The following is a 17,692-nucleotide window of genomic DNA, read 5'->3' as shown; positions in this document are numbered from 1 at the left end:
GCTGCTTATCCAATCTCTTTGGGGCATCCTCTGCCTTCACTAATGCCCTCTTCAGGCTCCAGAAAGTGTCCTCGGAAACCATGAGGAATCACCAGGTTCCTCCTGCCGTTTCTGGATTTGAATTGAATTATTTAATTATTTCCCATTGTCACACTTATACGCAGTCACTTTCCCATCTGTCACTTCTAGGCCATTGCTGAAGCTGGCAAATCCTCCTATATCTGGAGCTTGGGATTTAGCAATTAGGTACCACAATAGCACTTACCCGATTCTCTCCTGTAAATTTTTAACATAGTCATGTTTACTGGCTTATACATTATTGTAACGTATATGTAAGAAGAAAACTTCTAAGGTGTCAACTGAAAAAGTGATGAAAACTTTCACAGGCGCAACTTGGATTTCTCTTCCATTGTAACTCATTGTACAACCCTTAATTGTGTTAGTTGTTGCTGGTGGCTGCTTTCAGTAAAACAACAGGACTTCCAACCAAAGCCATCTTTCCCCTATTGATTTTCCATGAAGACATGACTAGTTCTGCTTGCAAGACTTACCTGGATTCTGTGGGTTGATTGGGGTGAGAGCGTTCCTCCTGTTTTGGAGAAGGGTTTTGAACTACGGGGACCTAGTGGTCCTCTCTAACCCAGGTATCTACGGCTCTTAGAGAGTGATAAAAGAAGCAAAAGTATGTATCTCTCCCCGCCCCTTTTGTAACATCTGTGCAGTCTAGAATGTTTTGTGAGGAAAGGATCTTCGTTTAGTGGCAAATCACATGCTTTGAATGCAGAAGGTGGCACAGATCCAATAAAAAGGAGCAGATAATGCTAAAGGAACCTTTTCATGTAATCCTGAGAAGCCATTGCCAGTCCGTGCAGAAAAAATTGGGTTAGATGGACCCAATAATTTAACCTGGCTTTCCCCAACCCGGGTGCCTTCCATATGTTTTGGGTTCAAGTTCCCACCATTCTGCTGTATGCTGGGCTGGCTGGGACTGATAGGAGTTGTACTGTAATACATCTGGAGGGTGCTAGGTTGGGCAACATTGGTTTAAACTAATATTTCAGCTTGCTATGTGAGTGTTAATCTAAAGCAGGGGTGTGAGGACTAGGAAGGCTGTTCAGTTTGCTCCATAGAGAGATTGGTTTTATAACTATGTTTTTGTTTCTGACAGAGCCAAGATTTCCCAGCCACCACTTGTTTGAGCAGCGGAGCCCTCCTCCTCCTCTACCGCCCCCACTCCTCAACAGCGCCCACCCCATTCCCAACCAAAACCCGCACCCTTTCAGCCAGCCTGGACCAGGTTTTAACCAGCAGGGGCAGCAGCACATGTTCCCCAGAGAGAGGATGGTGAGGCCAAACATTCAGCCGCAGGGCCCCGTGGGAGTCCTTCACTTCAACCAGCCTGGGGCAGCAAATGCACGACCTTTCCTCCCTCCCAGGCAGTCGTTCATGCAGGTGCCAGGCCAGCCGTTTTTGACAACTCTCACACAGCCCAACATGCAGGTATGAAACGAAAGCAAGAGTTCCTAGGAATCTGCATTTAGAAATATTGTGACAGCTTCAACCTAAGTTCCCAAAAGTGCAATGCCTCCAAAGCTGCCCAAAAGTTGTTACTCTAGCACCCTTTTCACACCACTTTGATCACACCACTTTGACCTTCCGTCCCCTAAGTGCTGCAAAAAGTATGGTAACTATATTGATGAGTGCTTGAAAATTAATGTCCAGTTTTTTGCAGTATCCTTTTGCCCTCTTTTAGAGACTTTTAAAGCATGTAACAAACACATTTAGTTGACCCCCTCCTCTCTCTTGATCTTTTTAGCTGTGGGCCTAAGAATAAAGTGAGTTTGTGCAGGTGCTTACTTTTTTCATCTTAGCTATTCCTTAAGAGCCTCAAACCGTTTGTTGCTTATGCAGGGAAGTGTGGAAATCTTTGAGAAGTTCTCCTGTGCACAGAGTTGAATGTTTAATGTTTGAATTGATGGTACAAAATATAGATGAAATTTAAATGTGCCTTTTTATTGCTGTGCCAAGCATGAAAACATATTTATCCCCCTGTGCCCAGTGCTAATTGAATTACAAGGTTTCGTGGCAACTTTGTATTGGCATAGGGCTTCAAAGTGAAGATATTAAACTGCTTTGATTTTTGCAAGGCTGTTCACAGCTAATGAGATTAGAAAAGTTTGTAATGCAACATTTTGTTCAATATTCTATGGTTTCCTAAATTGATTTATTCCAGAAGAAATATGAAAATAATCTATTGTTTAAAAACAAGTTCCTGTACAGTGAATAGATTAAGCATGCATCTAGAAAACAGCCATATTAGCTCACCACAAAGGTTAGAGCACCCTCTGCTGGTACTATTGTTTTTCATTTGAGGATACTAATAAACACACAATGGCTGGTATCGTGCATTCCTTTCATTTATTAAGCTTCCTTTAAAGTTTAACTATTGTGCTTTAGTAATTGTAGGAAATGTTCAGACTCCAGTTAGACTTCTTCATTATTATTTTTTAAAAAGGAACAGCCAAAACATAATGCTTATGTGCAGTCCAGCACTTTAATTTAGCCTAACTTAACTTTAAACTCGAATTGGGTGGTGGTATGCTTATTAATAAAGGTGTATTCTTTGCTGGTTATAGTAATTGTGAAATACAGAGTGCTGGTTAAATCCTATTAGCTACTTACAGCTTGAATGTTTAGGAGCAGGCCTTTTTTGAGTTTGCAGCTCATGTATGCTTTTCTTTAAAACGTGCAGGGTCCCTTGCACCCTCCTTTGCAGCCACAGCATCAGCAGCATCCACAGCCGCCGCAACAGCACCACCCACAGCCGCATCCACAGCCGCATCAGCAGCATCCGCAGCCACATCAGCAGCATCCACAAACAGCCCAGCAGCACCACCAGCAGCAGCAGCATCAACCACACCAGCAGCACCAGCCACACCAGCAGCAGCACCATCTCCTTGCAGTGCCCCCCCAGCCTCTGATCTCTGTCGCCCCATCCCAGTTTAGACCTCACATGCAGGCACAGCAGCAGCAGTCGAGCAGCAATCGGATGCAGTGTCAGCAGCGGCAAGGTCTGGTAAAGGCCAGGCATGTAAGTGACATTTAAATACAGTACAGACAACTCCCGTTTTGTGCACGTTCAAAGAACACACGACTGCATGTGCAGGCTGTTTTTGGACCCAGAAGGGTGTGGGGCGGGGCGGGCTTATGTGCATTCCATTGATGTGTGTGATAACCTGGAATGCAAACCCCAGTTGTTGCCTGAAATAAAAAATAACAAAAACCCTAGTAGTTTTCTTCAAAAATGAGAAGGCTTGGGCTGTGTGTGTGTGTGTGTGTGTGTGTGTGTTTTGAGGGCAAATACAAACCTCTTGAAGAGCCACTTGCAGGTCTGTGGATTTGATACCCCTGTTGTATGGTGTGGCACGATTAGTGTCATGGCTTATCTCTTGGCACAGCCTCTATGACGCTCCTTCTGTGCTAAAATCAGCTGCCTTGGCAATATTATTATTATTCAGTTTATATACCGCCCTATATCCGGAGGTCTCAGGGCGGTTCACAGAACAAAATCAGAATATAAAACCACAAAATATATAATCAAAATAAAAACAACCCATTAACCCCACCCCACCCCTTGTTTATTATTACAATCAAAAAAAGAACATTCTTATTTGGACAGTGTCTTGAGATTGTTATCTTGAGCTTGAGAGGCCGAGTAATCTTACTACTATTGGGCTGTGCAAAGCAGCACAGAGGAAAAGAGATTTCCATGGGCAGCTTTCTCAATGCCATGTTAAGGGTTCTTTCTTTCTCCCCTTCCAAGGGAGCGCAATTTGAACATTCCAGTAGTGAGCAGGCAAATGATTCATTGCAGCCCTACCTGTGTTACTGAGTGATACTTCTTTAGTACTAGCAGTGATAGCTAGAAAGCAGAAATAGCCCTACTGCCAATGCTAAGGCACATGGGGGCAAAGTGAGAAAGGAAAGGGACAAGGATTGGCTTCCCAACTGCAGTGATGATGTTGAGCAGGTTAACTGGCAGTAGAGAGTGCAGCAAAGAGGTGATGACAGTTCAGGAGAGGCTTTGCCATGTGGTTTGCCTGCAAGGTTTTGAAAGAAAAGAAGGCAAGGATGTGTAGGACTGGCTGTGTGTGTGTGTGTGTGTGTGTGCGCGCTTAGAAACATTTAAGGAAGGCTGTGTCTGGAGGTGAAGTTGGCCACATTTGTTCACTTCTAGTCACAAATCCTGCAGTTTTGTCAATCCATGGTTGACTTTTTCCTTTGCTGTGCTAAAGAATTTTCAAACTGCTTAGCACTGCTTTGTCCTTCTGTTTGTGTTCACCTGTGTTTCTTGAGGCCCTCTGCAGGGTTGATACCTTCTCTGCCACAGAAAATTCTGTGCTGGGGAAAAAGATAATTTCACTGGACACCTGACTAGCTGTTAGTTCTGTTGCTTCGTCTGCTCTTCCTTTGGAAGATTCCATTCCTCAAAGCTTATCCAAGGCTGTTAGTACCATTAGCATGGCAAAGGGGACTATAGACCTGCATTTGCTATAGAAATGACTGCACAAAGAAAGGTGATTCAGAATCTCCATATGTTATCAGTTAAGCTACAGCAAAATCTGCATGCTTAAAAACTCAATGCTATCAGGGGGTTTTTAATGTTGATTTTTTTTCAGAACACACCAACACAAAACATGGTGAAACGTCCAAATCAGCAACTCCAGTCACCTGCTCCAAGGAACAGTAACTTGCGGGAATTGCCGATAGCACCTTTGCATGCAATCGAGGCTGCTAACAACCGAAGAACCTCAGCACCTGCTGCTCAAGTAAAACCCATTACCAGTACCATGCCTACTGCAAGACCTATTGCTAGTGTGAAGAACCAACAGGGAAGGACTGAGACAAAGCCTAGAGCAGTTATTCCAGTGGTACAACCTAAAGTGGAGATCAAATCTGAGCCAGAGGTAAGGCCTCTCCTCTTTCTATGTTACATAGTTTTCTGCATCTATTCTAGTTTCCAGGCAGGCACAGATGAGTAAACTGGAGAGAGAGAAGAAACACCTTTACCAGCGCACACAATCCAACTTATATGTTGGTGATTCCCTCATCTGCTGAAAAACATAAGGCACACCTGTTACTTACACTTACATCTGTTACAGCAAAAGTTTCTTATTGTAAGCCGTGATCAGGAATTGGAGCTCACTGTCACCAGTCTTGAGAGTCAAGTGTGCACTTTACTGGAATGAGAAGATGGAGCCTAAAGGAGAAGTCCATTCTGAATGGTGTACATGGGAAGCTCTTCCCGTCAGCCACCCAGATGTGGTCCACAGGTCATGGGTCAACCATCCCCGATGTTACCCTGTCTGTTGGCAAGATGCAGTGATAATATTAAATAATGAAATTCTGTTTTTGTGGAAACAAGAATTGCCTATATCTCTTGAATACCATTGAGTGATTTTGGAGAACCAAGTTACTGTGAAAGTACTATTAAAAGTCCCTAGGTGGAATCCACGATGAACTTGCTAGAAACTCAGTTGCATATAACTCTTAAGTCAAACCATAGCTTAGCACAGAGCAATTGTGCAGGCTCCCTGAGAGGAGATTGTGACTGCTTTGCTCATCCGCTGGTTCTGCTGTGCTGGACCAGACTAAGTCATGCTTTGGCTTAGCAGGTTATATGAACCTAGGCTCATGGTTTAGCTGTCCCAAACCAAGCACTGGCTGTAACCCACAGGACAAATCTTGGTTACAATTCATAGTCTGTGTGGAGAGAGCTAAACCATGAACCTGGGTTCATTAGACATGCTGAGCTCAATGCAGTAACAGTAAGAGGACCAGAGTGACCGCAATCTCTGAGAGCCTGCACATTCAACTGTTCATGCTAAGCCATGGTTTGACTTAGCATAATGCGCTTTTATGGCTTTAAATGAGACACAGTGTCTTATCCTCAGTCACTCTCCTGTAGTATAGGCATAATACTGAGCCTACCTTGCAGGATTGTTGTAAAAATTACTGAGACAATGCTTTGAATATTCTAAAGAACTATATAGCTGCTAATTCCTGTTATTATCCCTTACAGATAGGCTCGAATGATGAATATCAATGGTTTGTCACTGTAAATGCTAACTACTGAATGCTGATGTTTTTTCTGATCAGTTGTTACAGAATATAGAGTAACTGTACTCAGTGAAATAGATCACTTTAGGTTGAATTGGCCCGTAAAACTTAGACTAAAGTACTTTACCCTGCGAGATGGAAAGCTTGCTAATTGCACTTTGGATGGATGGCTATTTTCAGTGTTCTCAGTTTTTTGTTTCAGATGGTCAAAGTCAGTGTGGTCTTGTGGGCAGAGAGTTAGATGTGGTACCCTTGGGTTCAGTGCCAACTCTGCCATGGAGTCATGTAGCATCTTAATCTGAGTTAGAAATATGGTAAATGGGAATGGGGACCTATTTACTCACATTGTTAGGGGAACTCAGATATTAAGACGAGCCTAGCAAATTCAAAATAGTATGCAATTGTAACTGATAGGATCCAGTTTCTCCTGCATACACTTTCAGCTGATGACTTTTCAAACACCTTACCTGCCAATTAAACATGAACATTGCGTAAGAGAATCTTTGTGAAAGCAATATGTGAGTGAAACTAGTTCAAGCAATGTTACATTGATTCCATGGTGCAGGATCTTCCGCTTTTTCACTGCTTCCAAGTGCTGGTGATGTAAGCTGCTGTGTGCTGAATGAGGTTTCTTCAAGATGTATACTAAATAAAGCATATCCGGTTGGTGCTTTAGGGGGTTAAACTATTGTAGTGTTTAATAAGGAACAGTTCTTAGCCTATTATATTATCCTTTAACGTTTGTCCTGTTGAAACTTGCAAACTCAGGAGCAACACTTGGCAGCAGCCTTTCTTTTGATGTTCTTGATTTCCCTGTAGCTTCCTGTAAGAATGTGTTTTCTGCCACAATTTTAGGCCCCTTAGAAAGGTTATTTGATGCACAAAGGGTATAATACTTTCAGAAAAGCTTAAGGCTGGAATATTAAAGGCATTCCTGATATACCATTAATATTCCAACACTGCATTTGGCAACATTTTAATTCTGAAGAGAGTGCATGAGTTCAAGGTCAGAGAGATTGACTTGTGCTGTTCATTATAACCAATTATTGTGTGACAAATGAGTTTCAGATCAGGCTGAAAATTCTGTAAGAAAAATCAATAGTTCTAATCAGGGCCTTTCAGGTCATTTACCACCCTACCTTTTGTTAGTTTGTCAGAAAAGAGCAAGATAAAACCCATGTGACAGTGGGCTGCCTCTGCATTGTTACAGCTTCCATTTGAAACAATATTTTGAGATCTTGAATTATATTAATAGTTTAATTGGTTTCAGCAACTTCTAAATGAGTTCCGATTTAGAAGGCTTCAGTTTCAGCATTCTGATTTTTTTTCATTAAGTAAAGTCCAAACTGGAGTCATGTATTTTTTGACTCTTCATTGGTTGCCTAGTAATAAACTTGCATTGGTAGCTATGTCATTTAAAAGCATTAGCACCATATTTCAGTTGATTTAAGATGCTCCTGGGAACGGATGCCATCAATGCACTCTCTTTTTTAAAAGCAAAACCAAATTTGACCAAGCTGGATAGGAGTTACTATCCCTATAACTTGTTTCCTTTGATGTTCTGTAGTTTCCTGATGAAGATGAAGAAACCAGACTCTACCGTTTAAAGATAGAAGAACAGAAGCGCCTAAGAGAAGAGATCTTGAAACAAAAGGAGCTCAGGCGGCAACTTCAGGCTGGAGCTAGAAAAAGAGAGTTGCTTGAAAGGCTTGCACAGCAGCAGCAGTCTTCAACCCAACAACAGGAGGAAGAAACTTCACAGTTGCCCACCAATGGAAGTCCCTTGCTTCCCCTTCCCGGTGCACAGCCTCGCCAAAATGTGAAATGCAGGCTGATGGTTAAAAAGCAAGACCCAGTAGCTCCAACCCCCCCTGCTTTTCAGCCTAAGCCCCCCAATATTCCGCAGGCTGGAGATAATGCACAATTTCAAGGACAGCAAATAAAAACAGTGAAGCAGCTAAGACAGACTAGGACAGTGCCCGAAAACGAGCTCCAGCTGCCATACAAAGGGTTGCAAACAAAGCCTCCTGCAGCCCACATGAACCCATCCCAGATTGCTCGTGTGGCATCAGTACAAGGCCAGCCTCAGGAACTGAAGCCTGGGGTGAAAAGAACTGTCATGCAGCGGGCAAACAGTGGTAGTGGAGATGGGCCCCATGTCGGCACCAAAGTCAGGGTGATTAAATTGTCAGGAGGGGTAAGTTACCAGGCTTGTCTGTCTTTTGTTTTCTTGTGTTTTTTGTGGTCCCTGTCTGTCCTGTTGGTGTTGTTATTTGCAAAGGCCCAAAGAAAATGGAGATTGATGAGCACAGGCTTGGGGGGACGACGACCCACATTTCAAATCTTCCTGTTAATTTTGAACTGTCACAGCTGTGTATAGCTATTTTAAATAATTTTCCCCAATATCATACATGTACGTTTCCCCATATTGTAATCTTGAATGGTCTTACTGAACTGATCGCCAAATGGATCAAGTGATCAGGGTAAGCACAAGTAGCATAAAGGAGGCAGACCACATGCTGGTGACTTAATAGAATGTTCTCATTTGATTTTGATCCAAATCAAAAACGTTTGGTAACTAACCACAGCCGAAAAAGGGCAGTGAATGCTGAACCGAACACTAACAATTTGTGGTTATGGCCAAAAGATCTTCCCTCCTTTTTTCCTTTAACAGAAGCCTTTGTATGAGATGTTGCTCTCTACTTAATTGTGCTTAGGTCACTACCTGATTACTAGGTAACAGGATGCCAGACTTCAGGAAAAGTGACAATAAATTGAGGAATAATTTCCATTTGGGAAAGTAGCAAATATGTAAAGTCCCCCTTTAGGCCAGGAAATAGTGAGTTATAAATGCAGTTTATGCAGAATTTTTCAGGAATAAAGCGTAAGAGCTGTGTATATCTCTTCTAGAAAGAAAATAAGAAACTTTGTTGAAGGACTTTGAAATGTGAGAAATGAGGAAATGGATTTAAGTTGAAGGGAAGTTATGTGTATGTTTAACCACATTCTCTCCCCTCACCCTTCCTCCCTGTCTCCTAATGACAAGAATAGCAAAGTTTGTGTGCCTTGTTTTTCAAGTAGCAGAGAACTAGTTCACAATAAAATTACATTCAGGCTTCTGCCCTGACTCAGATTTTGTTGGTACTGCAATACACAGGATAGTAGCCAGGAAAGCTTTCACTTTGAAGTTCTCCACCCTCCCCATGTAGGTTGTACTGCCCTGTTTTGTGCGTCAGCAAACAACCTCACCACAGGGTGCATATAAATGGTACTCGAGAGAAGTGGGCAGAAAGTACTTGATAAACACTAAGTAGAACTGAGCTAAGGGTGTATTTTGTTTATGTGTGTATCACAGGCTGAACAGAAAAAATGAGACTTCTCATAGCAAACATGACTTCTCATCCACTCGCAGGCAAGATATGCCAAACAGCCTACTGGCCAAAACAAGTTATCTGCTCCTATTGCAGAAATATTCTTTGGGATATATTTGAGTGCTGAGCCTTTAGTAAAGGTTCATCCAGTTTCGTGGAGTTGGACAGCATTGGAAATAACTTAAGGAGTGAGCTGAAATTATTTTAGTTTGCTTCATGCAGTGGTGGTGTTTTTCTCCCAGAAAAATAATTAGCTCTATTTTCCCACCCATTTTAACCACTATGGTTAAATTGTTAGGATTCAGACTGAAATAGTTTGGAGTCAGAGAAGTTGTTTTAAGATGTTCCTTATTAAGTGCAGCTTAGTTGTAAGATCAGTTCAGCAGGGGAGTAAGAAGCCCAGAGAGGCTGTAGAATTTCCTTGGAGATTGTCCTGTAAAGGCTGGACAGGCATTTGAGGGACGGTTTATGTATGGAGGTTGAAATACAAAGAAGCTTTGTGCACAGGAGAGGCATCTGCCTGAAAGCAGTGCTTTCTTCGAAATGTTTTGCCGCAGCATCTCCCACTGCTAAAGAGGCAAGTTGCTTTTTAAATTGCAGATTGGCATGCCTCCTTGGCAGTGTGAGATGCCGTGGCAAGAGCTTCAAAGAGAGCTCCAGCTGAGTGTGCATGGTCCTAGCCTTCACGTGCATAGAGCCGCTTTGGATTGAGGCCAATGCATCCTGCCTTAAAGTATCAGATGGGAATCTCTTCCAGCTCTGATTATAGTTATCCTTTGAGGAATCACTTTCGTTTACAAGACTTTGACAGGCTTATATTCTTTAGTAATAGCTAGGCAATCTTAATTCCAACTGGTAAAAACTAAAGGATCGTTGAAATCATATATACCAGTGCAAGAAGTATCCACAACGAATTGTTGCAGTTATTCAGTGTAGCAGATATATGCAATCTTTTTTCAACCACTTGCCTGGTCGCCATAGGCAACTAGAAATTTGACATAGGTGCATGAGGCTGCAGAAAGGAAATGGAGTGTTCAGCCCCTCCTTTAGCAACATTCTGCATTTATTTTCTGGACAGCAGGGGGTTATTCACCTTCTCTCCTTCCTTTGTGGGTAACAACCCAGGGTTTGGCCCTTCTGCTGACAACCCATTATAGGGCTGTAGGGCAGGAAGCCCTCCGTTCCCCACTTGACAGAGAAAGCAAGCAGGCCGCTGGCAGAGGCATGGAGTGCTTCATTCCTTCTCCAGCAGCCTGCTGGGTTTCTGTACTGGGTGCACAAGAAGTGAAGCTCCCTCTTATGCATCCATCATTGCAACGGAGAGAGCTGGCGGCAGAGTAGAGTGCTCCTTCTCTCTGCCTTCTGGGTTTTTATGGTAGACCAGCGAAGGCCAAGCCCACCACCTGCAGGCAGTTTTGAAGGGTGGTCAGGGCCACCAACCTGCCAATCACCCAACCTCATAGGATGGCAAATTTAATGTCAATGGATCAGCACAGACATATCTCTTATCTTAGCGCTGTCCCACAGTTCTAAGATTGGAGATAGGCCTCTGCATGTCCTTTGGGGGTAGAAGTTAGAAGCAGATGCTTATCTTCAATCTTAATGTTAAGTACCACAGTGCCACACTTATCTCTGATCTTAAATACAGTGGAACTATAACACTGAGATCAGAAATAAGAGATTGGGAAAGCCCAAGTGGGCATGGTTTGCCCAAAATGGCTTCCTGGGCCAAATTCAGAGGTGGGCCTAATTAGGCTCATGGGCTGGAGGTTTCCAACTGCTGTGCTTAGTTACTCAGCAGGTGAAACTCCTACATTTCTTGCATGGGCACACAGGAAGCTGGGGGTAGATCTAGAACGATTGATGCCTCTGCTGACAACCTGTTGGATCCGCAGAAAGGAGTATCACCACTTAGTCGTCCAGCATAGAAACACAGCAGGTTGATGGAGCCTTGACATGCAGGACAGATTTTGCTTCCTGCATAACTAGCACAGAAACACCATAGACTATTGGAAAAGGGGCAGAGTGATCTGACCATTTCCCATGACTTCACGGAGCACTCAGCATAGAAACAAGTGAGTTGATGGAGTGGGAAGAGAGTGCTCATTTCTAGTTAGTACAGTGCTTTGCTAGTCTGTTTTTTAGTCACAAGAGAGGCTGGGAAAGGAAGAATGGAGTGCTTTGCTTATTCTCCACTAGCTACTCTTGTGAGTAAAAAGCAGGTGAGTGTAGGATATTGCCAGGACTAATTTATCAGGCTAGGTATCTAGCTACACAGATATTTGGGTGATATATTTCCTCTTTTTGCAATACACAGACATATTTCACACTGCAGTTCCTAAGGGACTTGGTGTATCTTCCTCTAAACTTCTAAATAGGGGTGAGCCAATTTTCCAGAGCAGGCAGGTGTATAGCCACATTCCTTTGTACAGAAAATTGCTACTAAGCATGAAAACTCAGATCAAGATGCTTGATTAAATTTTCAATAGTTTGTCAGAAAGTTACAACCATGTTACTTTGTTCCACATGCTGCACAGAGAAAAGGGGAGTTATTGGCAGCAAGGGAGACAGTCTGGACAATTTTGCTAGTCTAAGCTTACACAAAGATTAAGTCTGTCAGAGCCCTCTGTAAGGTAGACATCCCAAATCCTGCTGAATGTCTAGTTCTGAGTCCTGCCTAGAGCATGTTTTGGTAATTCTCCTTTGAGGCATCTATGTATTCTTCCTTTGGGTCAAGGTTTTGAATGTAAGTGTTCCATCAAAATCTGAACTCATCTAGGTCAGCTATATCATGTTCTGGCTGAACAGTATATTGATCTTCTGGTATTGCAGCTCTTTCTGAAAGTGTTGAGAACTACCAGCCTGTTGAAGATGTGTTTCCATTTTTGCTTTTGTTCAGACTCATTGACAAGAATATTGATGTTGGTGCTTTCAGCACAGCTGTGCCATTGCATGTTATTGCAAAGCCAACTGCAGCATTTGCTGGACATTGTGATCTTTAATCCATTGTTTTCAGAAGTTTGAAGAAAAGTCATAATTCTTCAGCTATCTTCTCCTTTAGAAGTGTACAATGAAAGCACTACCCTTCTCACATTTGTGCATGAAACATATCATTTATATCAGAAAACCTATGTATAAGGTGGTAGATTGGCATGCAACATATAAACTGTCAGGTGGGACAGTTGGGGTGCACAGATCTTCATGGGAAATGACCATTCAGCTCACTAAAGCTTCCTATTGTGTAGCACAGGAGTGGGGATCCCTGAGTTATGGGTTCAATTAAGCTGGGAACAGATCCCGGTTTGGCCCATAAGGCTGTTTTCTCCAAACCACTTGCCCCAGTCGCACACTTGACATCATATGTGATATCAGGTGAAGGATGGGTGAAGATGCTACTGATTGGCAGTTAGAGCAAGCCAGTTGGGGTTGGCTGCACTACTGAGTTCCCACTGGGTAACTAGCTAGCCAATCCTTGAATGGGCTTGCAAAGAGTCCTGCTCAGCACTCTGAATTGCCAATGATCAGCTGATCAGTGGTATAAAGCACTCCATCACCATTGTGACATTAGGTGATTAACAGGTGGTGTTCCCACTCACCTGTCAAATTTGGCCTGTGCAGGGTTGGGGAGATAAGGATCTGGCCTGCTACGTAATTCCAGTTCCCTACTCCTGTTGTAGCAAATGAGAATGAGGCAAAACACAAGTGTACGTAATCCCACCTGTGCTTGCTGTTCTCTGTAACCATATTCTCTATGTAGGAATTTTCTTATTTCAAGCTGCCTTTATGCTGTGGTTAGGAATACTTGTTCCCTGCAAGTCAAAAGTCAGTTTTCTGCCTTGAGAAAAGAACTATTATGCAAATAGCACACATGGCAGGAATCCTGATCACTTAGTCATTGATCTGCAGGATGCTTTGAACATTTCAAACAGAAATATTGAAATGGAGAACCTCTTTCCTTACTGCATTTTTGGCCCAAAGAAGACTGTACCATGGAAGTTGAGCACAAAATATATACTTACATTTACATTTTTACACTGTGTATTAGAAGATTTTTTAAAAAAAGAGGGCTGCTGTGTTTGATCAAATAGGTTCATCTATTAACCTTCCAGACCATTAAAAAAGTACCCCTGATTAATTAGGTGCCATTTTAGAAGAGAGAGCCCCCCCCTCTCCCCTAAACTGGTGCCTGCCATTTTGCTCCCCTCTTCTCTATTCTCTGTCCTTGTGGACATCAGCTGGAGAGATGTTGATGGAGACTTGCAGATCCTTGGGGTGCCAGCACCTTTGTCTCTGGAGGGCGTTGGTGTGGCAAGGAAAAAAGATTATTCTACCCCACCACCAAGACCACATTATTCTACCCCACCACCAAGACACTGGGCACATCTGCTCCAGTTCTGCAGATTTGCTGTGGAGTGAGCTCCACTGAAATCAGTAAACCTTCCTTCTGGATAGGTTGTTTCAGACAACATCATGTTCTCTCCCTCAGAATTGTTGGTTCTGTGCATTTTCAGATTTATACAAACTTGATGGAAACTTGTATGATCATTAACAAACTACTTTGTTTTGTCTAGGTAATGAATACTCATATATGCTACCATATAAAATAATAAGAATTCTAAATTATTGTAAGCCACCTTGAGTAGGTTTTTTTTGTATAGGGTTGGACATAGCTGTCAGTATACATAAAACATACATAATATATTGACTTAGCAGAGCACAAATAAATTTAAAAGCATAATTAATCTTAGCAAACTCATGCTGTCATTCACAGTGGAATTTTTTTTTAATACATCGTGACATCAGTGACACAACATGGGCACTTTCAGATTGACTTTTGACACACAAGATTTGCCAACACTTGCTAAGAATATGGTGGGATAACACTGAGTTAAGTTTACGCTAGGAAGTCAACCTCCTAACTCACTGTTGTTTGCTCAGAACAATGCTTCTGCTTTGCCTCTGCTTCTTGGGTGCATATATCAACGTAGTAAAAGCTCTCTCAGAAATATCTTTGTGTGTCTCATCCTCTTTGTCTGGCTTACATTGAAGTTTCCAGAGTAACCAGAAATTTAAGAGAATTTTAGAAATTGTGGTGTTAAATTTGCATTCATACTACTACTTGTTGATGTGATAAATAAGAAACTATGTTCTTTAGTTGCTGTGACTCATTCTTCAGAGGAGTGTTCATATCATGTCATTTGCCTTTTGGGCTGGCAACAGGTTTTTAGTAGGAAGTCTTGGCCAAGGAGGAAGATTTTAGATAATGGCCATTCAGAATTGGGCTACTATTTGGCTGAATGGCTGCTATGACTCACTGCTTTTCTGCTTCCTTTTCAAGCTTGTTGCATTGTCTGCTAAGGACTGTTTTTGGTCTTCAGTGCTAGCTGTATTATTTTGGGGCCTCTTTGGTAAGGTCTTCTCAGTAGGGACCCCCCCCCCCCCAATCTAGCAGTTGTAGAGTATGCAACCCAGGAATTCTCTCATGACCTCTGAACTTCTTGGGTGCAAAGTGAGAGTGGCAGTATGTTTGGACTGGTGAGCCCTTTGCAAGTATTCAGGGCTAGGGTAAATGCCCAGCCTCATCACTCGGGAGTTACCAGTGCTTTGTCTGCATCATAGCTTTAATTGCATTCTGTACCTGGTCTGCAGTGGATATTTTTTCAGAGCTGGGTTGTGCTGTTGGATTCCCCCACCACCATTGTACTAAATGATTTTTGAGCATTTATATATTATTTATATTATTTATATTTATATATATATATTATTTATATTTGGGTTTCAATAGGAGGGAACATTCAACAATAGATATCCCCCACCTGCAGTCTGAATTCTTGTCAGACACTTTTCCCATCTCATTCTACTGTCTTTCTGGATTGGGCCCAAGTCCCACTGAAACCCATGAAAGTAGTTAAATGCAATGGGGCTCAAATGAATAGTATTTAACGGAGCCTAGTCTTGTCAAACCTTTGCCTCTGTCTCTCAGCCCCCTACTTTCCAGACCCTCTTTGACTAAACACCCTTAGGCTCAGTATCCGCTTGCCCCCTTCCTGCTGCTTTCATTGTGCTGTTATTCTGTCCTTAGACTATTTTCCCCTTTCAGCCATACTGGCCTTTCCTTTAAACTTAGTGTAGTTGTAATGTGTACTACTGGCATCTTTCTTTGGAGCAGCACTTGACAGGAAAGGGGTTCACACGATTAACACACAAGTGACAGCACAACACAATTATATATTAGCAATTTTTATTATACCTTTCTTCCAAGGGACTCTGGGTGCCTGGTCTTTCTTTTTCCCGCAGTCCCCAATTTTATCCTTGCAGTATCCCTGGGGAGAGAGAAAGTGACTGGCCTTAGGTGAGCTTCATGACTTAGTAGGGATTTGAACATGCATGTCTCTGGTCCTAGTCCAACACTCCAACCTCTACATCACACTCTTTGATCACCTTGTCACGGAAATCCCTTTTGTACATGCAGATGAGCTTTATTCTCTGTCTGGCTTCGCCCCTGAATCCCCATAAATGCATCCTCATAAATCATGAAAATAGTAAATCTAGTGCCCGCTTAACATTTTTTTTCAGCGACACTAAAGCACAACACATGCAAAAGGAAGCCCTTGTGACAAGCTTGTGCTACAGAATTGAACCCCACATGGGCAAAGGGGGATCTTGTAGAAATAGGTCACTGCAAGAGAGAAAGACACTAACTGGCAGAAGCTTTGACGTTTGGGGGTGAGAGCTGATCCCAGGGAATTACTCCAGCCATTATGAAGTTCCTTGCCCATTCCTTGAATTAGGTGGACTGACACTATTAATTATTATTTCTTCCTCTGCTTCTTAAACTTAAAGGATCGTGTATGGAAGAGAAAGCTTCTATCATCACAGTGCCTAGACGTGCCTAGACGTTAGGGGGTTTGAAGGGCATATTTTTACATTGATCTCCCCAGTACAATTGTAACACATAGAAACATAAAAATATATTAAATGTTAACACTAGTATTTGTTCCTGAGATCAAATAAAAATGCATCATAGGCTACTGATGGTTGACTTATGGGCGGTTCTTCTAGTACTTCCTTCTCTATAAATAAATCCATTAGCCTGTGGAATAGCAAGCACTAAGATTTGAGGTTATAGTACTAATTGTGACAGTATAAACTAGTATGGCGGAGTAGTGATGACGGTCTTATGAAGCAGGTTTGTGGTTATTGTCCCTATATTCCTTTTTGGTGATGGAATTTCATGTGTGCATGTTGGATGATACCCATTGACTACTGTGGAATTACAGAATGCTTAACATTAACTGCTGTTCAACCATCTTATGTTGTTGTTGGGTGATTTCTCCTTAGCCAAAGACTGACCTCCCTTGCTCAGAGTGATATGTCTAGTCCTCTGTCGTCTGAAAATGCTGAGTCTTATACTGGACCAAGAAACACACCTTAATCTCTCTGGAGAACTGCACTAGTGGGTCTTTCGTATATGGAAACTCTACTTTGTTTTATGTAATTGTTGCAACTGTTGGTAGTCATAGTGTCTCCAAAGGCTGAAACAGCACAACTCTTCATTCCACTCTACATGAGCTATGGCATTTATACCAGGAGTGGAAGAGGTGGGGGAATGGGGGGGAGGGAGAGAAAAAATTGCTTCAGTTGGGAAGCAAGCATTGCTCTCTAAAAATGAGAACTGTTCAAAAAAGTTTAATTATTTGTATACTTTTGGTTTTTTGCATCTGTATTGCTTATCTCATGCAATAAAAATGTTTAAATGATGTGTACTTTTATAGCCCTTTTATTGTGATCTCATAGATCATAACATCGGTTCTACTATATGGAAATCCACAACAATATTGGAGACAGCTCACATTTCTGTTAGTGAGGGCAGGACTACAGCTTAGCTGTGATTTCATTCAGACTCTTTGTGTTTTGCAAATTGTACTCAGGACCTACCTTGCTTCCATTAATTGAAACTGTGCTACTTAAGAACTTCAAGGTATTTTTCAGCTCCTACTACTGTAAGTATAGATAGCACAATCCTACCCAAGCCCCGTGCTGTTTACTTCAGAGGGCTTCCATGCTCTTGCCCACTCATACCTCTCCACGCATACATTCCTGCCAGAACTTTGGTCCCCCAGCTGTGCCATCCAAAGGTCTGTTCCCTCAAAAGACTTTCTTTTTGTCCCTTGCTGTCCTGCATGCTTGGTATTACCTTC

General features: G+C 42.3%; 1 protein-coding gene across 4 annotated transcripts in view; it reads left to right on the top strand.

The window, feature by feature from the left end:
• RBM33 (RNA binding motif protein 33) overlaps window positions 1-17,692 on the top strand; it is an 86,030-nt gene that overhangs the window by 43,041 nt on the left and 25,297 nt on the right. For 3 of the 4 annotated variants that reach the window (XM_081931517.1, XM_081931515.1, XM_081931516.1), the window contains exons 12-15: window positions 1,169-1,500; window positions 2,753-3,091; window positions 4,680-4,967; window positions 7,688-8,317. In XM_081931517.1, the coding sequence (XP_081787643.1) occupies window positions 1,169-1,500; window positions 2,753-3,091; window positions 4,680-4,967; window positions 7,688-8,317 (1,589 nt within the window). Of the gene's footprint in view, window positions 1-1,168; window positions 1,501-2,752; window positions 3,092-4,679; window positions 4,968-7,687; window positions 8,318-16,832; window positions 17,250-17,692 lie in introns of those variants that run through there. The other variant, XM_081931518.1, reaches the window with a different exon arrangement.

This window comes from Podarcis melisellensis, assembly GCF_964234715.1.
Source record: "Podarcis melisellensis genome assembly, chromosome: 12".
NCBI lineage: Eukaryota > Metazoa > Chordata > Lepidosauria > Squamata > Lacertidae > Podarcis > Podarcis melisellensis.
The sequence above is the reverse complement of the archived record's forward strand: the minus strand, read 5'-3'. Positions and strand labels throughout refer to the sequence as shown.